The sequence below is a fragment of the Synchiropus splendidus genome, chromosome 10 (assembly GCF_027744825.2).
Source record: "Synchiropus splendidus isolate RoL2022-P1 chromosome 10, RoL_Sspl_1.0, whole genome shotgun sequence".
NCBI lineage: Eukaryota > Metazoa > Chordata > Actinopteri > Syngnathiformes > Callionymidae > Synchiropus > Synchiropus splendidus.
In genome coordinates, this window is record NC_071343.1 from 4,940,649 (window position 1) to 4,962,860 (window position 22,212).

At 46.5% G+C, this 22,212-nt stretch overlaps 1 protein-coding gene across 11 annotated transcripts in view; it reads right to left on the reverse strand.

Annotated features, from left to right (window-relative positions):
- Positions 1-9,822: 9,822 nt before the first annotated feature.
- LOC128765630 (LIM domain only protein 7-like) overlaps positions 9,823-22,212 on the reverse strand; it is a 49,663-nt gene continuing 37,273 nt past the window's right edge. For 2 of the 11 annotated variants that reach the window (XM_053876496.1, XM_053876497.1), the window contains 17 exons: positions 21,930-22,145; positions 21,734-21,845; positions 21,132-21,293; positions 19,706-19,887; positions 19,580-19,643; positions 19,411-19,467; positions 18,310-18,335; positions 17,587-17,691; positions 17,396-17,482; positions 16,689-17,104; positions 16,482-16,538; positions 16,115-16,167; positions 14,890-15,064; positions 14,414-14,734; positions 12,360-12,468; positions 12,035-12,137; positions 9,824-11,534 (listed from right to left, as the gene is read on the reverse strand). In XM_053876496.1, the coding sequence (XP_053732471.1) occupies positions 11,512-11,534; positions 12,035-12,137; positions 12,360-12,468; positions 14,414-14,734; positions 14,890-15,064; positions 16,115-16,167; positions 16,482-16,538; positions 16,689-17,104; positions 17,396-17,482; positions 17,587-17,691; positions 18,310-18,335; positions 19,411-19,467; positions 19,580-19,643; positions 19,706-19,887; positions 21,132-21,293; positions 21,734-21,845; positions 21,930-22,145 (2,268 nt within the window). In that variant the 3' untranslated portion in view covers positions 9,824-11,511. Of the gene's footprint in view, positions 11,535-12,034; positions 12,138-12,359; positions 12,469-14,413; positions 14,735-14,889; positions 15,065-16,114; positions 16,168-16,481; positions 16,539-16,688; positions 17,105-17,395; positions 17,483-17,586; positions 17,692-18,309; positions 18,336-19,410; positions 19,468-19,579; positions 19,644-19,705; positions 19,888-21,131; positions 21,294-21,733; positions 21,846-21,929; positions 22,146-22,212 lie in introns of all 11 variants that reach the window. The other 9 variants (XM_053876487.1, XM_053876498.1, XM_053876491.1 and 6 more) reach the window with 8 other exon arrangements.

The following is a 22,212-nucleotide window of genomic DNA, read 5'->3' on the forward strand; positions in this document are numbered from 1 at the left end:
CTGTTTCAATACTCCTTAAATGTTTTTGTACTGCGTCTCAGCAGAGGTAAAACGAAGGTCTGAGCGCCTCTGTTTTAATGCATCACACGCCCCCTCCCTCATCCGCCCCCCGGAGGACATTAAGTGTCAGTTCAGGAGAGCGTGAAATTGAGTTTACAGACAAATGGACCTAAGTGGTGTTTTCGCGATAAGCTACAGCAAACAGCAGGGCCATCAGCAGGCTAACCAGGCGCACAGGCTAATGAGCCGCCGCCTGCTGACTGACTGGACACAAGTGCGCTCATGTTTTAGCGATGGACCGGTACGACAGAGGTATGTCGGTGGAGAGGCGGAGCTTTGGTGGAACTGGTCAGTGATTCTTTCAGCTGAACATCCTTGTTGAAAATAAATACTCAGGACTTGGAGCGCAGAGAAGGTCTGTTGCGTTGCATATGACATTAGGCCTTCAATTGAAGAAAGAGTGTCTCCAACTGTGGCACCGTAAAAACGCAAAAAAAGGTAAGGTTTGCTCCATGAGGTGGCGCCCCTTCAGGTTCCGCTCTGTCGGTCAACTTTATGATCCTTTAGAGTACTGCTGTATATATCAGAGTTCTTATTCGTCACCCTCCAGGCTCATCTTGGCAATGGAGGTTTTTTGTAACTATGTCTACATGGATGAGTTAGTTAACGCTTGTTTGAAAGGTTTTCCGCGCTAAACCTGACCGAATTTTGTGTGGTTGGTTACGACACGACAGGACACGACACCCGATGCCAATACCAGGCTTGACTACTCGTACTTATAGAATGGTCACAGATACCACGAAACCTATACCACTTTACGGCAGCACTCCATTTTGTAAAAATTTGTGTTCATACCGCAGTGACACTTGTGACCGTCACCCATGCACAAGAAAAACATACTGAGGAGTGTTGTTCAAATAACGACGTATGCGATGCGATGCGATGCGATGCGGCAGAACCGCTATTCTAACCGTGGACCTCAGTAAACTTTCAGTGACATAGAGTAGAATACTCATTGATGTACTCATCTGGGATACTTTTCTGATCTGTCAGGTTTTGGTGATAAAATTTCCCATCTTTTCGCGGTTGTCCTCTCATGTAACATGATGATCCACTCTGCACAGGTCTGTAGAAGCAGCTCTGCGACTTCTTCATCAACACTGGACCCAAAACTCCACTTGACCAGTATGTGACGCCTTGGGAGTGAGAATGTGTTGTTTTGCTGTTTCTGCTCACCCCCTCCTTCATGGACCTCTCTTCTCCTTCTTTCCCTTCAACATTCTTGGTCTTGGCCTCTCCACGTGTCCAAACCATCCCTGACTTTGTTTCCAAGATTGGCCCTCAGAAATACTCATTTCTGGTGACGTCCTCTCAAGTCACCACCCTAGTATCTTCACCTCCTAATTCACCCTCCAGATCACTACGTCATCTGAAAACATCATCCTCCACTGAGACTAGGACTTAACCCTGAACCTCAGAAGCCGTTGACAGATTCACGAATGGATGACTCGGTTTATCCGGTCACCATTCGCATCACCGAAATATTCATCGAAGTCAGGAGCAGGACGGGGATTAATACGTGATTTAAAAAGTTGCTTTGAAAAGGAAACGGATTAAAGAAAACGTTCCACCCGTGAAACACAGCTTTGGTTGATTTTGCTTCCTGCGATAACAATTATCTTGAGTTTACAGAGGGATTTCAAAGGAATCAGAGTTTGGAATAAACATCGCCCCAAATTCGATTAAGGATCAGTCACCCGAAACAGATAAATTGCGTAATCTTTTCCCAGCTCAATCTTTCAATCCCCACAGGGCTGGCAGTGGAGTCAGATGGCAGCTGGCGCGAAAATGTCCTGTACGTTTGGGACTTCGGGGCTTTAAAAAGTAAGTTAACTCAATAAATTCACAATTTAATCTGAGTGACAGAAGTGTGAAGCAGCGAGAAAGTCGGTGATAAACCGCGGGAGTCGATGCGACTGGAGCGTTTGGTCTCACTTCACATGTCCATTTCCTTCCATTGAGCGAGGTGCAAAGCATGAAAGACGCTAACGGCAATATATATATCGAGGCGATCGGAACTGGTCTGAGACAAACAGGAGGCTCACGCCGCATGAAACCGCCAGCTGTGGGAAGCTATTCACCAGCAGGTAATTACAGCAGAGAGCCGCCGAGATAATGATGTTGAATGGCACAAGAACAAAAGAGAGGACTGGCAGCGCCGAGCGCTTCTGTGGTCGAGAGAAACTCTCAAATCATGTTTCATTGTCAGCGAGACGGGCCCCTCGGGGGTTAATCAATAATCAGCCGGGGAGATAGATGCGAGGACCAGAGTCAGAGCTCCAGAGTCGGGAAGCGATTTGATGGATTATGAGTGCTTTTTTGGGGCTTCAGGCTTGCAGCATCTTGGAACACCAACGACAGGAAGAAGCACATATTCCTAACAATTCATCGGAAAATGGTGAAAGTCCATGACAGTAAATATTTCCGGCAGCATTTTTTAAATCTTTATTGTATTTTTATTTTTTCAATTTGATGTGTCAAACTCAATGTATCAGTGTTTGTAGTCCTTGGGAACCTGAAATGTATCGCAGTCTCTTCCATCATGATCATTGGTCACACATTTCATTCATTTCTGAGCCGATCCGATCCGATCTGATCCGCTCCGTTCCGTTCCGTTCCAAACCGAACCGAACTGATCCCTTACGATGCGATGCGATGCGATGCGGTACGATATGGCCTGTCCGGATGTGTAGGACGAGTCTCTTCCAGATGTCCAAACTTGCAGCACCCTGCTGAGAAAAAAGAACCGACCTTTAAAAAAGTAATAAAATAAGTAATCATTTCTAGTTTACTTGTGTAACTGTCTCCTGGGTTGTTTTGTGAACATGTTTTTGTGGACCTCAGCGGAACATAGGGGCCTTTCCGCCAAAGTACGCGTCCAAATACATGAACACTATTGACCCACTTACGAAGCATCTTGTTGACAGATCACACACTGTCTCACATGACAGACAGTTTACATAAAACTGGTTTAACGGCACCATTTTTGAAGGTTTAAAAAGTGAATCCAACCTGCCTCAACTTACCTGGTGAAGAAGCTCAAATCTTCCAGTCGTGGGAGAATATCCCGGAAGGTATTTCCTCGAGGACTTGTATATGACTCGAACGCGACTAGAACCTGACCTCTGACGCCTTGTTACCATGACAACATACAATATAAACAGTGACGGCCGTGATCGTCGCTGACTGCTGCAAAGAGACCATGAGGTGTATACTGTAATACAGTTGTTATTAGCACTTCATCAACTTTATCTAGAAAAATCCAGGCTGATGGATGGAAACACTGACCCCGAGTGACGGAGCTGGAACTTGGGATCAGTGTTGGAGACTAATACCAGCTCTGAGTTTGTCTTTCCTGCTGTGATTTATCCCCAAAAGACAGCTCTTATTTCCGCCTGCTGGCTCTGTGTGGAGTGACACAACGCCAACCTCCTTTGTTTCCTCGGTCTCTAATGGCCTTTCCAGGAAACAATGGCCTTTCTCAATTAGAGATTGAAGGACAATTACTAACCTGTCGCCTTATATAATGCTGCAGAAATGAGACTGGTCCTGGCCAGAAGAGACCTGCAGAGCCGGAGGACCAGATGTGACAGCAGCGGGAACAAGTCATGGACCTGCTCCATTGGCAAACTGCTTTCAAGTGGCTTGGTCTTCATGTGACAGGAAGTGAGTCCTCCACTTAAGATGAGTCGCCAGTGTCTTATGTAGCTTGATGCTAGCAAGGCCCTCTCACGGCGATGTGTTTTGACGGGGATTTCCAGACCAAAGTGTGGTTCTCCGCACCACCAAGTCCGTTGTTGAAACCTTCAACAAAACACTAGTAGTTATTCTTCTTCTATTCTTATTCCATTCCCACTGCTCTGGTGCTGCTGTTGACGTTCTACTTCCATGTTCTCACCATCTGCTTCCAATTCTCTTGTTTTCTTGTCCTACTTATGACAACATGCGCTGGCATCTCTGAACCAGCCACCGCAACCACTGATCTTCTTGGAAACTACAGGCAGGAAAATCTTTTTCTAGACCGACCGTCTTTGTCTGCCATTTCCATTGTTTATCCAAAGTAGCTCCTGTGACACAGTTGTGACTTCTTCGACTGCTTCTCGCAGTAAACCTGCCGATCCAGTCCGAAAATATAACCAACGCTCTGGCAAATCCATTGAAATTTGAGTCAAGCGTGAATCAGATCAGACTTTCATCATACAGATGTGTTTGTAATGTCTTAGTGCAGAGGTGGGCAGTCACATTTCCTAAAGGGCCACATTAGAAACTCTAACAGTTGTGAGGGGCCACCATCAAAAGAAAGACAGTGATAACTACAAAACATGATGGAAAAAATATCCAAAATATATACTGAAGTAACAAAGACAAAATGAACCGAAGGAGATGAAATTAAAGGTAATTCATTTCAAAATATATTTTCAGTATTCCTTCAATGCATTTTGAGGAACAAGAAAAACACAAATATGGCCAATGGAAAGAAGAAAATTTTAGTCTTAACCGACCTTCTTCAGTCTTGACCAACCGGTCGTAAGTCGGATTGGACGTAAGTTGAATGGCATTCAAAATGGCCGACATGAGGGTTATAGGTGCTACTCTAGTGGTAGATCACTGTGTGAGAGTGAGATGCTGGGATACTGTGCTGCCGTAACTGTCGTACGTGATGCAGGGCTGCTACGCGCCACGGTGCCAGACATTGAATTAAAAAAAAAAAGCATCTGCTAGCTGTGGTCGCAAGTACGGGTGGACGTAAGTTGAGCAGGTTGTAAATTGGATGTTACTTGTGGGGACTGAAAAAGCAAGAACAAAAAACGGCAGAAAAATTATATTAGTTATAGTTTTAGTCTGACGTCAAACAGGCCATGAAAAGACAGGCATCGGGCTGCAATTTGCTCAGGTCTGTCTTAGTGGATCACTGATGTAAGTCAATGATGTAAGTTCATTGGGGGGTTAGCTGTTAGCTGTCGTGTGGCTAACACTAGAATCATAATCTGAAGGATGGTGAGAGGAGCAGGTTCCACACACAGAGAGACAACCATGAAGACAAACACCGACAATGAGCTCACCGGGGTTGTGTCACTATGGCGACCAAACACCTGAGGCTAGCTTGATGAACATACTTCATGAAGTCCATGGATTTTGAAGAGACAGCTAGGTCTAATTGTCGGACAACGAAAGAGAGCTGAGGAGAGGAAATCGTCGCCTGGATGAAGCGCAGAGTCGATTTGACGAAACAGAGGCAGCATCGAAGCTAAGCCAAAAGCTAACACAGAACCAGGCTAATCTGGAGGCCAAACTGATGGAACATGGAGGACGACCTTGATGGGGAAACAGGAGAATTTACGGGATTCCAGAAGTGATACAAGGCACAGAAATGGTGGTGTTTTTAAACAACATGCTGAGACTGAGACCTGAGCATAGAACATGCATTCTGCGCTGTCGTAGACCCGAAAACTAAGTGGCAAAGCCGCGATCCATTGTTGTCAAATTTGGCAGATACAGGATTAAAGAGGAGCTTCTCTGCAGAGCGTGGCAAAAGAAAAGTGTACTGAATGACACTCCTATTGATGTGGAATAAACGGAGCAAATACGCTGGGAGGAGACTGTTGAAAGAGATTGTTCTTTGAAAGAATCCTGTGGTCTGAGGTCTGATTGTCAGCTGAGAAAACGGTCAGCAAACCTGTTTGTTATTTACGATCAGAGCCGACTTTGACGTGGAAAGCAATGCAGCCAATCAAGAATGGAGGCGCCAGAGAAGCGAGGACAAAAACATTCATGGTTTTGTAGGGAAAAAAACATCTTTTCATGTGAGGAAGAAAACTTGCTCCCATCTGCTTCCGTCTTCACCTGTTCCACTGCTTCAGGTATCCGGGTGCCAGGCGCGGTTTATTTTAGTTCTGCCACTAGCTGTTTTTTTTCATCTAGTTCCGGTGGTTTTCCATGAAAACTAGGTGAGGTGTCGCAGCCTCCTCTCCACTTCCTTGTACTTCTGATTGAGGTTTTTTTCATCTTCATGTGTCTAGTCTCAGATTTTTTAAATCCAAGTTTAGGCAGCAAACTGGAACCAGTTGTGTCACTCCTAACCGCTGCTTCCCTTTGTGCAAGTGACTCAAACGCCAGCAAGCTTCAGTTCTGGTTAGAGGTTTGTGTTTTGGATGCCCTTTCTTCAGCTTGGTTGTTGATGGATTGGCAATGACTGATCACCTTGGCCCACTGATTCTTAAACACAGGGATGGTTGGGCCGTGAGCGCCTGCCAGAGGGCCGCTAGAATTTTGTGTTACACCTCTGGACCGTAAGATATTTCACGTCATTTCACAAGGTGTTAGTTTGTTTACATATAAGTAGATTAAATATGGTTGTTGATCTCAAATTAAATGAAGAGTCATGAATCAGTTCAATTACTTTTATGGGCCCCAGTCCATTTGTTCGGGGAAAGGTGGGCCCCGAGATCAAAAAGGTTAAGGACCCCTGCCTTAGACCAAAGTGCATGTCTTTATCTTCCCTTTGTGTCACTTGGCACACCATTTCATGACGTAGAAAAGCAAGTGCTAGTGGTTCACATGGGTTGTGAAAGTCTGCTGAAGACCTGCCTTACGGGTGTTACCGGACGCTCCTTGTGGGAGTCAGAGCAAACGCATCCTTTGAGCAAGACTGAGAGAAAAAGCTGACGGTGAGTGGAGGGGGCGGTGGACGGTTTAACCAGGTCCCCTCTGTGCTCCAGGCCTGAGCGTAGGCAGCCAGGAAGGACCAGAACCTTGAAAGAGCGAGAGCCGCCACCAGCAGGGAGCAAAGGTGCCGTGTGAGCCGCTTCAGTTAAAGACCCTCGGAGGTCTCCAACACAAGCAGGCAGACCAGCCGACGACACGTCGGCTTGTTCATGGTCACCGAAGACGCCTCGCTGGCATCAACTTTCTCTCCGCTGAAATTCTAAATCGCTGCCATCTTGGCTGAAATGCCAGAGAACTTTGTCCTCCTCAAACTTGAAGTCATTTTTCCAACTCCTGAAAATACCTGCTGATGTGACTCACCACCTCACTGCTCAGAACGCCGTCAAGTTTGAGCCGAAAGTGACACGCGACTAAAAATAGCCTGTGGGCTTTTTGCCTCTCGCACAGCCGGAATAGCTGAGCAGCTCGGCTGAGCTGGGCTGGTGTTCCACAGGAAGCGTTTTAATGAGGACTAATTGGGCTTCAGGTGGGGAAAGAGTTTGGAATCCACACATAACTTGTGTAAGTGCTTCCAAACAGCCTTCTGTCGGATTTTGATGGGGAGATGATGTGGTCTTCTTGGCGGAGACTCCCAGTTTTCAGGATTGTTGGATGAGGATCGGCTCCTCGTAGAGCGAGACCGTGGTTCTGGTCCAGAAAGGGAGGAGTAAGACTGTCCCATTCCTCACCCTAACACTAGCTCTTGGTTCTGAGGGCCCTCCACTATGAAACGCCCTCCGACCACCAAGTGAGTTCATGACGTCACGCGTATAGACGCCGTGTCATTGGCTGCGTGCTGTGTTTTGTTTCCTGCATATCCAGTGTTGGAGACGTTTTGGAAATGCCACCTCCAACGTTTTTGCAACCTCTTGCATCGGCTCTGATCATCTCACTTGGTTTGGTGAACCAACGGAGAAGAAATGGGCGGAGCCTATGTTGCGGTGATAGATCTGTTAGAGGTATGAGGATGCTAACGTTAGCCTGGATGCTAGCCCACTGTTGTTTGTTCAGAAGAAATAAAAACTGTTGTACAGCCATGTTGTAATGTTCATGTTGTCGGACACAGTCGACCAGTTGTGTCGCTAACCTGTGATACCAGAGAAAGTCAACAAACGAAGGAGTAGTCCTGGTTACTAAAATGTCCCTATTGTCCTGTCCAACATTATTTTGAAATAAAGTACTTTGGTATCCTGGAACTCTATCCACACTTCATATTCCCACTTGGTTTCTAGTCAGCTCTGGAGCTCCCTGGGTTTGAAGGGATCATCTCAAGTGGTGAACGGCCAGTGCCCTCGATCTGAGAAGGATTGGGACACACTACAGTGACATGTGACCGCGCAAAACCCAGTGTTAGGGTGAGAAATGGGGCACAGCCTAAGTTGAAGGAGAGTCCGTATCTTGGGTAGAGGATGGGGAGAAGAGGTTAACAGGTCAGACAGTAAACAAAAAGCTTGGCTGTCAGTGAGAGGCTCAGAGTAGGTCCTCAACTTCAAGGAGTGAAGCCAGGTGGGGTCTCCCGTTTATGGGGGGGGGGGCAGTCCTTAAGGTGCCTCAGGGAAGACCTGGACTGGATCACTGGACTCAACTTAAGAAAATTGCAAGATGGATGTAGTGACCAGTGTAAATGGTGACATCACTTTCTGGCTGCTATGAAACACAATAAAAAGCCGCTTGAAGAGTCAAGTATCGGCGTCATCCTCCTCTCTAGAAAGCGCTCCAGTGAAGCCCGGTCCACCAAAGTGAGAATCAGTATTCCGGCTGGTTCCCAGCCAGAAGGGCAGGGCGAATTAATTGGAGGAGAGAAAAGTTGCTCCCATGTCACCTCGAGCATAATGCAGTCTCAAGCATATCAGAGCGAAGCAGCTGCGACCAGCGCGTCTTATCATTCCAAATCCCTGTTACACTCCCCACTCTCTTGCCTCCTCCTCCGCCAGCAGGAATCAGCTCCAGTGCATCTTGTAGCCTGTGATATTTCCCCGTCCTCCGCCACTCGGCAGAGAAAACACAATAAATTACAGTGCACTTTAAGGTCAGGGAGAGAATCGCAGACGTTTGTGCTCCCGATTGCAGGCAGGCAGATAAGAGGACGCCGGCTTTCATATCCGTCCTCCGCCTCATGTCCATGACTCATTTTTGGTTTGAATGTTTCCGCGCAGCAATCACACCAAATTCTCAGACGATTGTTTCGGTTCCTCCAGAATCCAATTTGAAAGACAATTTCGCAATTAAGAAGCGAAGACAAAGGAGGGCAGCCACGGGTCACACCCCCGTCGATCGAGGGGTCACAGGGTTCCAGTGGTGGGTCAATGATTAAGAGGACCCCTCTCTTGAACTTCGGTGACGGTAAATGTGTTTTTAATTCTTTCATTTTCACACCATTCTGGTGTCAAATCAAAGCCCCGAGAGTCACATCCCTCCATGTGGCCGACGCAAGCTTCAAGCTCACATTGTTCATTGAACTAAGATATTATTGAAAGTCAGAAGTCAGAAGAATATTGTTGCGCAAACATGACAGAAATAACACCTGCTGTTTCTGCCTCTAGACTCCTGGACTGCAGCCTTAGCACTTGTATCATGTGCAGTTCACCCTCCATTATTGATGGACGAACCAGCAGTTTCGTCACTGTTCTCTTCCCCTCCGGGTCCCAGCCAAGAACAAGACCTTCACCATGTGTCTCTCATCCACAAACCTCCTGTGTTCTTTACCAGTTACTGTCATGCTCCGTCCATGTGCCAGTTCAGTTGGTCATTTTCTACAGCTGAATTATCTGTCTCTATTCAATTGAAAATAGAGACAGATAATTAGAAATCTAAGTAGAAAATATACTGTATCTTCAATACATCGATTTGAATAATGTGTTTACAGGCTAAAATAACACTTTAATGAAATGAGCTCAGTCGTTCTGAAGTTCCTGGGTTATTATTACATTATGAAATATTGAAACTTTTCATACAAGTCGAGTTTCACGAACTTTGAATCATAAGCGACACAGTGCCACCTTGTGGAGAGCTTGGTGAACAACCAGCTGTAGTATTGCAGCAGTTTTTCCATCTGACTATTGAAAGTTAATCGTCAGCCTGAAACAAAGGTCGCATGTGGACCTTTAAGGATGAGACTCTCACATCATTTCATGTCTCCATTTATCCGCTCTATTCTTTGTACAAGTTAATTATAGATGGAAAAATGAGAAGGTGTTTTGGGGGGTTAAAACCTCATACTGAAGTGTGAAGGCACAGTGGGATGCTGCTGCTTTGAAATCCTTAACTTTGGAAGTTGGCTTTCAAGACTCAAACTAGAGCCGCTTGGAACAGCCAGTAGTGGTGGCTAAGGTACCTTGCATATAGGTGTCCGACTGGGAGGAGACCATGGGGCAGACCCGGGACATGCAGTGGAGATTAGTTTCACTTTCCCTGCGTCCCAACTGTGCACAAGTGAAGGAAAAAAAGCAGATCTTTTTAGACCTTTTGGACCTCTGGATTCAACTGTGAGTGTCAACTGTTGCAGTGCGTTTTGGGTCTCAGATTCAAGAGTCAGGAGGGCCATTTACAGGAGACAGCCTGAGGTTATATTAAGGAGACGACTGATCACATCCACCCTCCGTGCGCTGAGCTTCAAACATCACAGTCGCGGTTCAAATACTTCCAATCAGATGCGTTTTAGATGGAGGGCTGAAATCCTTCCGGGAGAGTGAAACATCTACAGCATGAGGTTTAGATCACAGCGCTGGTTTTACGCTCCGTCTGCTTCCATCTATACATTTCATCTTCACAGCTGATTCCCACACTCGGAGCCATCATCTCTCTGAACGCGTTGTTGAGCGGCCAGAACTTTCATTTATATAAATATATATAAAATGCAAGAGTGGCTCCACGACGCAGGCGGAGTGAAGAGATGCATAATTGAAAGAGCTTATCAAAGCGTAATCAGGCGTAATGTATGCACCGGGAGAAATAGCACTGACAAATTGGCTTTGGTGAATACAGAGCAGGTACGTCTTCTGAAGCTCGCCGTGTCTCATTTAAATTCCATTCAGCGCGAAACAAAGGACAGAGACGGATGAGCGGAGTGATTCACCGGCAGGATGGAATATCCGTCGCAGCGCCGCGGCTAACTAGCCAAAGAAGCTAAGTCAACAGTCCACCATTGAAATCACAATATTTATCTCTGCATTTCAAACGAAGGCATATATTGGGCATTTCCCGAGTTCAAATGTCATTTTTCAGATTTTTATTGAGTGTATTCTCTCGACACAGAACCTGCTTTAGTGCATGATCTTCCAATTGTCAGTGAAAATTCAAGATTTAAATACATTTAAAAGGATTATTTTGCTGAGGTCTCCTCGCTGCAGACATGAAGGCGCACAGACGTGACAGGAACACCGCGCGACAGACCGAAAGCTTGGCGGGAAAATGGAGCTTCGACGACAGGATTTGATCCAGGAGATTCTTAAATCTGCACTCGCGATTTAACACTTGACTAGTTTCACGGCTAGAAATCTCTGTTGCATGCAGAACCCATCGACTTTGTACAACTGTAATACTTAATATAAACAGCAATGCAAGCTCCGCCCACTCAATCACACACAGCAAAATAAAACACAAATAATTCTCATCAGAAATTCAACTTCAATCCCGGGGAGTTTGTCCCAAAGCTGACGTGTTTTTTTTCCTCAGCGCCGTCAGTGTTCACATCAAAGCTCTTGAGTTGCGTTGGTTTCTTCATCGATCTGGTGGAGTTTAGTCAAATCACATGGACGTTGGCTGCCCGGCTGCAACAGAGACGCAAGCATGGCACGTTAGAAAACTGAGCAGCAACTAGTCTAAAACACAAATGAATCCAAGATGGGATTTTCTTGATCCTCTACAATGGGCGTCACAAGTGGGATGGCTGTGTAACGACTAACTCCTGAAACAGGTGATGCTTTTTGTATTGTATTCCATTGTGGACTCATCCCGGTTCGGTGACGTTTTGAATTTTGGACTTCAGTGTGTTTCTCCCAGTTCTGTGTATTCAATGTATCTGTTGTATTTTGTATTGTTGTATTTAACTACTGTATTTGACCCGCTGTCTGCCTCCTGCGACTCATCCATGACTGCACTTGGGTCCCGTTCTGCCTCGAACACAACACCTCCATTCATTTCTAAACTAAAACTTCTGAAACAGAAGTAGAAATACTGCTGCGATCCATCACAAGGAGGAATCTGCACACCGATTCAGTGGGCCAGTTTTCTGGCTGGAGGCTCGGGCGACGGCGTCTTTTGAGCTTACTTTTGAATCGCATGTAGCACAAGTTACAGTAGAGCTGTTTGTTGCGTATTCTGACTTCGGCGCCGGCTTCTGATCCTCCGAGGTCGGCGTGGCAGTCGATGCACTGCAGGAGTTGACAAGAGCGAAAGGTTAGCATCGATGAAAGAGCCAGAGAAGCAAGGACAGAGGGTCGACTCTGGACTGTAAAGCGGAAATGGAACAGCATCAGGGTGAAGAATCAGGACTGTGGAAAGGAGCAGGTCATCAGACGTGGAAAAAAAATAAGGGTTTGAAACGCTGAAGTCAGAGGTCAGTCGCAGTGCACCGTGTTGAGACCTACTCTCACCTTAAAACATCCCAAATGATAACAGAGTCCCAAGGACTCGATGATCATGGCCGCTCCCTTCCCCAGTGGAGTGTCACAGAATGTACAGATTTTCTTGCCACTGACTGACCTGGATTAAAGAACGCACAGCGTGATGTCACACATGCTGGACACATGCATGAAAGCAAACATGGTGTACACGAAGGCACAGCCACATATACAAAGACCTGCACAGTTCAACTTGGATGAGAAACCTTAGCAAAGAACACACTGTCCCTGTGGTTTATAGCACGACATTCTGGCTCAGCTTCAGAAGGTAATCTTCTCCTGTTCCTGCTGAGGAAATGAAGGCGATTACATGAGGATTGTTTTCCTTCTGGGTGAATCTTGGATTAATGCTCTGGAATTTGAGATCCTGAGAAAGAACACAGTTTAAATGTTGTCTTCTTCCAGCTTTAATGATCAGTCGGAATGGAGTCCACCGTCCAGACACGTCCATCAGAACTCTCACCGTTACTTACAACTACTTCGAGGAAACTCCATCATTACCTGGATTCTGTGTACCGTATGCTACCAATAAGCCTTTGATTCACTGCGACCAGGAGTGATGGGTCGGTGAGGTTTCATGAAACAGTGTCATGATTTTCAGTCTGCTGTAAAATATTGGACTTATTCAATGAAACCTCCTGTCTTGATTTGCTTTTATTTTGGTCCCTGTAACTTCCTGTATGTGTTTCCCTCCTTCCTGGTCAATGGCACACAGCTGGAGTTAATGACTTAAAAACATTTGGACTCCAGCAACGTGTGCCAGATCGACTCTGTTTGTATCCCTGGTAAACTGGCTCTCTTCGCTTGCTCTCGTTCCATCGTTCATTTATCTGTTCGTTGACGTATCTTTTGTTCACTCTTTCTAAAACGCTGGTGCTCTGAGTTTTGTATTTTGCCTTCCTTTGTCTATTTGCTCTGTGTTGCTTCCTGGTTTTCTCTTTGTTGTTGCTTTTCCCTGCTTGTGGGTCTGTTTTGACGACCACTGTGGTTAGTTTGTGTTTCACTGTTTATTGTGTTTGTTCTCTATATTTACAGACTCCGCTGGCATTCGTTCTCCCGGTTTGGTGACGCTTTTTGTTGGACTTTATTCTGCTGTGGACTCATCCCAGTTCTGTGACGTTTTGGATTTTGGACTTAAAGTTTATTTCTCCCAGTTCAGTGTTCAGTTCAGTTCGGTGTATTTGTTGTATTTTTGTTATTGTAGTATTTATGCATTTAACTATTGTATTCGACCCACTGTCTGCCTCCTGTGACTCTTCCATTACTGCACATGGGTCCTGCTCTGCATCTCAATTCAACCTGCAATACTGTTTCATGATGCCTCACCTACCCATCAATATTCACGTGGTCAACAGCCCGGACACGCTGTCTCTCAGTGGACTAGGGAACGACATGGTACTGTCACATAACATTTTGCTCAGAGTAGAGTTGTGTTACTCAAAACTGAAGTCAGTCTCAAGACATTTTCAAGGTGCAGGCCCGAGCGCATTCAGACTTGGTTTCTGCAATGCTGGATGTGCCCATCAATAATCCTCACTGACGTCAGAGACGAGGGGGAAAAGAGAACTTTGACTTAAGAGTCTCAAGCTCATCCAATCCAGGAGGCTCTTATTAGGAGTCTTCATCTGTCTCATGTAAACAGAATAGCTCAAACCCTAAAACAGACGAAAAAACTTTCAGGGTGAGTCGCACATGAACTCACTTAAAAGGGATTTAATTTTGGTGGCGTCTGGTAGGAATGTTTGGATTCATAATGGCATGGACTTAAGTGTTCTGTCTCAGTCTCGGACTTGGTCTCACCCCCCTGAAGTCTTGGCCTTGGCCTGGACTAAAACACTAGCCTGTGGAAATGACAGTATTGCTTGATATTCAATAGATACATCTAAACTGCCGTTCTTTTTGTATATGTGGCAAACAAGTGGGTGACGTGTGAGTGAATGAAGAGGATCTGAACCCCAGGATGAACCCAGTTTACCAGTGAGAAGTTAGTAGCAGCGGCGCTTCAGGCAAATAAGCTTGGACATTACCTGCTCCTCTGTGATCCACCGGCCTCAGACGGGGGCTCTGGAGAGGTCGCCGGCGACGGAGACGAAGGTGACGGTGAAGGAGATTGATGACCCCAGGAGGAAGCATGTCTGCCCGCGCTGCCTCGCAGTGAGCCCAAAGAGTAGGAGGAGGTGAGAGTGGGAGACCCCTGTCGTGCCCCCGACCCGCCACCATAGTGTGAAGTACTGCCAGAGAGGGCCGAGTGGGGCCGGGCGTAGTTGGGTATCTGCGAGTTACTCCTGGGCGTCCACGATGAGCGCCAGGAATTGTACGAAGTTTCCAAGTGGTCAAGAGACTCGCCTCTGAAAAGCCAACCCAAGCCCCGGTTATTGTGAGGACCAAGTGAGGCTCCCTTTCAACCAGTCATTGAAATGTGCCAGAGCGGATGCAGGATGTTAGTGGGTTCAGGAAGCCAACCACCGTGAGTGACGACGCCGATCGAGCTCCCCGTCTTTACCTGCGCATCGGTGGACTGTCGCTGTCCTTGCTGGAGGCCGAGCGCTGGCGGATCCAGCTGTTGTCGGTCAGAAGGGAGTTCTTCTTCTTCATCTCGTTCAAGATCTGCTGCCTCTCCAGCTCAGCCGGCGTCAGCGACTGCTGACTCCTGCGGTCCACGGCCGCCACCCCCGTCACTTGAGGACAGATGAAAGTGGCATCGTCACGAAAGGTTTTCTCCACCTGTCGGTCCATTATATCAGTGGTCCCCAACCCCCGGCCCGGGGACCGGTACCGGTCCGTGGATCATTGGTACCGGTCCGCACAAAAATTATTTTCGTTTTATGTATTATCTGAGTTTGAATGATCATTTATTTTGAAAAACCTTTTATTTTGAAAAATGACTGGATTTTCCTGGTTAAGCCTCAGTCACTTGAGAGCCAAAATGTAACCCACAAGCTGGCAAAGTGAGTCAGAAACTGCAGTATTTGGGAATTTTTTTTTGCAAAGAGGAAAAGGCTCAGTGAAGAGACAGGAGAAGAGTCCGCGCTTTCCATGAAGAAGAACGTTTTTAACAGACAATAGCAGGACTCGTACTTGAAGTATGGATTTATCATGGTTGGTGACTCCCACGTGCCAAGCACACAAACATGCACAGGCCTTATCTGACGGTTCAAAGAGGCAACTTCATACCCCCCCGGCCACGTTCAAATGGTCAAGTGTAGACCGGTCCGCGGTGATAAAAAAGGTTGGGGACCACAGCATTATATCATGTGAGACAATTAAACAAATATTCAGTTGATCAGGAAGTTCTTGATTCGCAGCTGAGGGTACGACACGCACAAACAAATCACAGTGAAACACCAGTGCCTCAAAAGTGGACGAATCTTCTTGGAATCAACATCTGATGAGAGTGCTCTGATTCAGGACGGAGCTTCCAGAGCGAGGCCCACCTCTCTCCGGCTCTCTATATTTCATGGCGGTCAGGATGTTTCTCCTCTCCGTCTCCAGCTCAGACGCTGCCCTCTGACTCTGGACCTGTCTGATTTCTGACAACCTCAACTGATCCTCCAGCATTAGCTGGGCCATGCCGCCCAACTGAACACCTACAGGCAACGGCCGGCCACCCATTAAATAAATGGAAAGAAAAAGTGGGTTCAGAGCTTCAGCACTTTCTCGCCGTGTGAGCTCTGAAAACTCAGGAATCTTGCCGGCACCCAGACTTCATTCAGGAAAACGAAACTCACCTCTCCGTGTTCTGTCGTCTCCATCAAGATGAGGCGATGACTTGGACTTTTGCCTGACAAAAACACACAAAATAAAATGCTCAATGGCTTCTCATGATGACGATAACTGCAGGACAAAATAAGGCATATTTCCGCTCTTAGGTTTGAGTTGGTCGCGACTGATCATCAGCGCTAACATGCGCTCTACTGTCACTGCTGATTCCAGATGTAACCATGACGACTCCTGTCTGACTTCATAGGTCCACCTGTCTGTCATCATCATGCACAGATGAGAGCTGACGCTTGAATCTGACAGCACAGTGGCTCTCAGGTGAAACGCTTTCACGCAGACGTGCTCATGACAAACAAACACAGACGCCGTGTTTACCTGTCGCTGATAGAAAGTGTCGACTCCCAGTTGGAGAAAGAATGGGAGCCGGCATTCCTGAGGCCGTCAGTGACAGATGGAGCGGCACAGAGATGAAACACAAAGCTGACATGTTAGTGTTGTTTACAGCATGAACATGTTAGTGAAGCAGCCACGATGAACAGATGAGCTGAACAAAAACAAGCTGTGCAGAGAGTTGCCACTGACCACTGCTGCTGCGCCAGGACTTTCTCTCTTTCTCTGCGCAGTTTCTCCGCCGCCGCCTGCCTCTTCCTCTCCTCCGCCTGCCTCTCCTCCTCTCTTCTCTGCTGCCATCTCAGCTCCTCTGCCTCCCTCTCCTTTCTTTCTTCTTCCTGTTGCTCTCTCTTCCTCCGTTCCTCCTGCTGACGCTGCAGTTCCCGCTGCTCCTCTTCTCGCTTCCTCCTCTCCTCCACCTGTCGTTGACGCTCCAGCTCCTCCCTCCTATGTCTCTCCTCCTCTTCTTGTCTTCGCTTCTCCTCTGCCTGCTGTTGGCGCTCCTGCTCCTCCTTCCTCAGCTTCTCCTCCTCCTCCCAAGATTGGCTGACCGGAGAGAGGGATGAGAGAGGGCTCACACTGCTGCTGCGCAACTCCAGACTCCCCGGCTGGTGAAGAAGAGAATCAAAGATCTGATCAAAGACCTCTGAAAGGACAGTAGGACATAGAACAACTGTGGACTGTGGGCTAAACATACTCCTTTGCCTCAATGTATCTGGTTTAAGTTTTCTTATGGAGTTTTTAATAAATATTTGGACGTGATTCTTAAAAATATCTGTAGTTCCTGTTGTGCGTCTACACAAATCTACGTACATAACTTGATTTCTGCGAGAAAAACTAAGCATCTAAGAAAATAGTTGTTGGATAACGGACAAATCGATTCTTTAATAAAAAGCTACCTGCTGTAGCTTGGAGCTGCTGGCGATCTCCTGCTGCGCCCGGAGCCACTCCTCCTGCAGCTTCTCCTGGTCGCGCTTGTATTTCTCCTGACAAAGTTTGAGATCAGTTATCATCTAAATGTGTAGCAAATATCTCTCTGGAACACTGTAAGAAATGTTTATAAAGTTAGTGAAATAATTTCCTTCTGTACCTGCAGGAGGCGCTCTTGCTCCTTCTGCCATTTCTCCTGCCGTCTGCGCTCCTCTTCTGGGTCCCAAGACCAGCGGCTGGATGGAGTGATTGCAGGTACAGGGATCTAAAATGACAAGATGGTGATGATGAGATGTGGCCTGACTGGTCTCAGCCTTAGACAGTCAATGAGATATAAAACATAACTATGTCTGACATTGGGCCGCCAGACCTCATTTGTGTAAGAAACAAGCCCATTTATGGTTCGGTGGAGTCCCAGTCGAGTCCAGTTGGACAGTCCTGACCAGGCTGGAGATGAGATCCTTCCCAAAGCGGCGGCTCACTGTCTTATTTCTAAGTGATGGCGGGAGGTTTGTCATGGTGAAGAAAGAGCTCAGCCAAAATGGAAAGATTTTAGCGGCGAACTTTGGTCTCACCTGTCGCCACAAACCTGGTCTAACTGAAAGTTAAATGAGCCTGCATCTCGACTAGCTAGATCAAGGGTGGAAGCTGATTCCTCCAGGAGTGACTCAGAGTAGAACCACTATGCCTCTCCATCGAAAGAAGCCAGATTGAGTTAAGGGGATTAAATGTGGATGACGTTTAGATGGGACAGCTCTGAGGAAAGGGAGCTCAGTTGTCACTCCTCTAGCTTTAAATGACGACTCATAACGTTATGACCGCCTGGTTAACGCTGCCCTTGTGTCATTCGAGGCCTCCCCCGTTTGCTAACATTGCTACTTACTTCAGGCATGGAAGAGTCGGGTCCCCCTGCACAAGACAAAACAGATCATCAGCCCTGAGAGCTCAGCCCAGCATAAATATTCAAGTTAACCTTTCAGGCCATTTACCATGTCAACACAGCGCTGACGGGCTTATTAAAGTTTCAGCCGCTAGGTTCAGGTCAAGCGCCCACTCGTCAGAGAAAGTGACATTTACAACCACAGCAACAATTGATGCTTACAATCGAGCAGAGGACTCAATTTTATCCAGCAGCACTTATCGATCGCTAGGGAGACCATAGCTCTTCCTGTCAGGCCAAAACTTAGGGAAAATCAATTGCGGAAGAGTGTGAGAAGCAGACATTAGCAGCATGCAGCGGGTGAAGAGTGAAGCGGGGAGAGGAATGTTTTTGGGCAGAGAGCAAATTCGGCTCTTGATATGGAGTACAGGGAAGCTCGAGGGCTGTGTTGGTGACGTGGTCCAGAGAGCCTTTGTAACTGACTGAGGCAGTGAGAGTTGAAGATCAAAGAGTTGGCCATACAGTGAAATGGTTCACATTTAAACAGTCAAGAAAAAATCTGGCATGAATGCATGCAACCTGTGTTAATACCAAACACAATTTAGGCAACCAAAACAACGGAGGACACGTGAAGTCAAAGTAGAGGCGCTACGATGTGTGATAAACAGTTGTGCTATGATAGAGGAGAGAGAGATGCTATATGTTTGGGGTAACAGCTTCAGCTGCACACTTGTACAAACTGGAAATGCTGTTGTTTGGGGAGAGGCAGGGAGCTAAAAACGACCTACCAAAAGAACAACTGCACGTCACGGATGCGGAAGGCTTTGGAAACGTATGCATTCTTGATAATGGAGAGGTAATTTCAACTTGATTTCAAAAACAGTTCTGAGTTCTGTGAACAAACATCACTAAATGGCAAACGTTTTCCATATCCAAGTCCTGATGCCTGATTTGAATGACCTGGACGAACATGCAGAGACTGAAGGAGACATGCAGAAACAGGACGCAGCACTTGACAGGCCCGAGACGAGAGCACAGAGAAACCAGCCACCGACACGTGCACGAGGACATGATCAGCAAACTGCCAGTTGACACACATTTTACCTTTCTCAAAAAACTCTGAGCGCCGTTTTAAGTTTTTCAAAGATATGGTTTCTGATTCTAAACAAGAGATGGAAACAGGATCAGTGACCAGTAAAGCACACATTTATTGAGGTCCAAATAACAGCTTTGACCAGAGGAGCAAGAAGTCCTGTATGTGACGGAGTCCTACCTTTATTCCTCATGTTCACCGGATCATCACGAAAACCTCCATTAACTCCGTTTGAAGCCACATCCTGCAGCACATACAGCGTGATTAGCTCTGAGTAGAAGCATAAACGGCGATTACATCTCTTACAATAACGGAGTGGGAGGGGGTCCAGGTGGACGACGCCGTCTCCCTGGAGATGCGGGAGGTGAAATCCAGGCTGTTGATGGCGTTGGAGTCTGGGAAACCTACAAGCATCGGATGTTCCAAACTGGTGAGATTGATGGTCTTATGGCTTTTAAATGGCGGGGAAGGTTGGTCTCTGTCCCAGGCTGCGTGCAGACAACGTGATACGGCACAACAAACCACAACTTTTAACGTCTGACTCTTCCTTTAGCAGCAACATTTGAGTTAGCGAGCAGAGAAACCACCTTCCCCAGCCAAGCAGACTTGACATAGCAGGCCGTGACAAGCTCATGACTACAGCACCAGATTCTACCCGCTGCAGCCACCCCTGTGACACATTTAATTTTTAATGATCTACATTTGTCATCATGTTGTTTAGCCTCTTTTCACATCCTGATTTCTTTTTCTATTAATGTTTTCAAGAACGAACATAAATATGAGTCTATTTTTTTGGTACAAATCTTTCATTTTTTCCAATTACCTCCACCAATGGGTTATGTTTTTTTGAAGGCTTTGGCATGTTTGTTCAAAATAAAAGTTTATGGATGCATTTGGATGACAATTGAGCCAGTTTTGGGACTGATCCGGATCACCGTCTGGATCGAGGAATCTTTTAAAGGATTCTTGATTGGCGGAGGTTTGAGCATAGCATATATAATACAGTTGATAGACATATAAATAACATGGGCATTATTTATGACTACATAAATAATATCCCACATATGAAATTCATATTAAACAATTGTTCATTAATAACAATTACTTTTTTGCACATATTTAGATTAAAACTCGCATCGAGTTTTTCCATCTATTTTTATTTTTTTTTCCATTTTTTATGTCATTACCATCTAATTTCTTCCTTGTTATAATGCTGCAATTAAAACTATTTTCAAGATTTTTTTTGCAGTTAATTCCTTGCTTCCTTTCTCATGTTTGCCAATTTACTTTTTTAAAATTTGAAAATAAAACGAAAATAAATTATTTTTTGATTAAAAATATTTAAATATATATTTAAAATATATTCTTAATAACAGCAATATGTAAACTAGCAAGTCAGCCTGTTGCACCGAAACTGAAAAACACAACAGATGTGAGTAGTATTAGTTTCTATAGGTGAGAAATTCCAGAGAAACAACCACACTGACGGAAAAAGCATCACTGCAAACGACATGAAAACGTGACACGTCTTATCGAGGCACGTGCCACAACTGTTCATGGACCATTTCTCAACGCTTAACGGACCAATTTAAAGTGTCAAAGCTGTTTAGCAGCGCAGGCGGCGTGAGCGTCAGTCCATGAACGCGACATGAAGAGAGCGAGCCTCGTTCACCTTTTCATCAAACACACACACCCACCACTGTGGCACACACACACTGTTGTCATGACTCACTCTTCTGGCCATGACGGCGGACGTCCATGACCAGACTGCCCTCCTGCAGGGCCGCCTCCATGCTGGCCTTCCAGTCTGTGTAGCTCATCTCTGCCACCTGATGGCCGTTGACAGTCAGGACCTCGTCTCCAGGCTGGAGCTGGAAGATCTCAGCAGGACTGCCTGCATCACAAAAAACAACTGTGTCAGCACCAGCCATTAGGTGGAGTAAGAGCAGACTCCCAGTAAGAAGTAGGACGAGCAGTTTGGGCATCCGGGAGAGACTCAACGTAGAGCCACTGCAGGCTCACATCAAAAGAAGGACGGCTCTGACAGCTTGTCAAGATGTATCCTGGATGCATCTCTAGTGAGGGGCTCAAACTAGGAGGAGGCCAGGGGTCATACCCAGGTCACTAGCTTAAATGATTGGTGGCGCCGAGTTGCGGTGTCATTATTTGCTTCATATTAATGGGACAGGAAGTGGAGGCCCAGCAGATCTGACCCAGATAGCGACTGTCCTACATTAGTGTGCTGCGGTGTCGGACTGACTGTCCCATCTATACTGCAGCCACAATGAAAAAGGCATCACAAGTTCGTCACAGCGCAGGCAGTCTGGCTGGTACCTGGCTGGATGGAGGAGACACGGGCCCCTGTGGAGTCCCAGGCGGCATGAAAGCCGAAGTCTCGACTGCTGTTGGGCTTCTGGTTCAGGCTGATGCGCATCTGACAAGTCTCCTAAAACCAAAGACAAGACGCGTGAGCTTTTGGTTCAAACACACGTTGAATGATCTTCGTCCACACAATTATTTCACGTCGCACCTCACTGGCTTTTTTGAGTGGAGCAACAGCTGCCTGTGGTGGGGCAGGTGAGATGCTCTTGGTGGCGCTCTTCTCTTGCTCCTCCTCATCCTCACTGCTCGAGCTGCTTGGAGACTGGACCTCATCTTCAGGAGTCATGTACTGATGGTAGCGGCTCGGCACCGTTGACTTTTTGGCAGCGTTGCCATTGAGACGCTTGCTGGGGTCGTCCACCTGCTAAATATATATATATATATATATTTTAATTCCAGCTGCGTGGTAAAAGTACTGTGCCGGCATACTT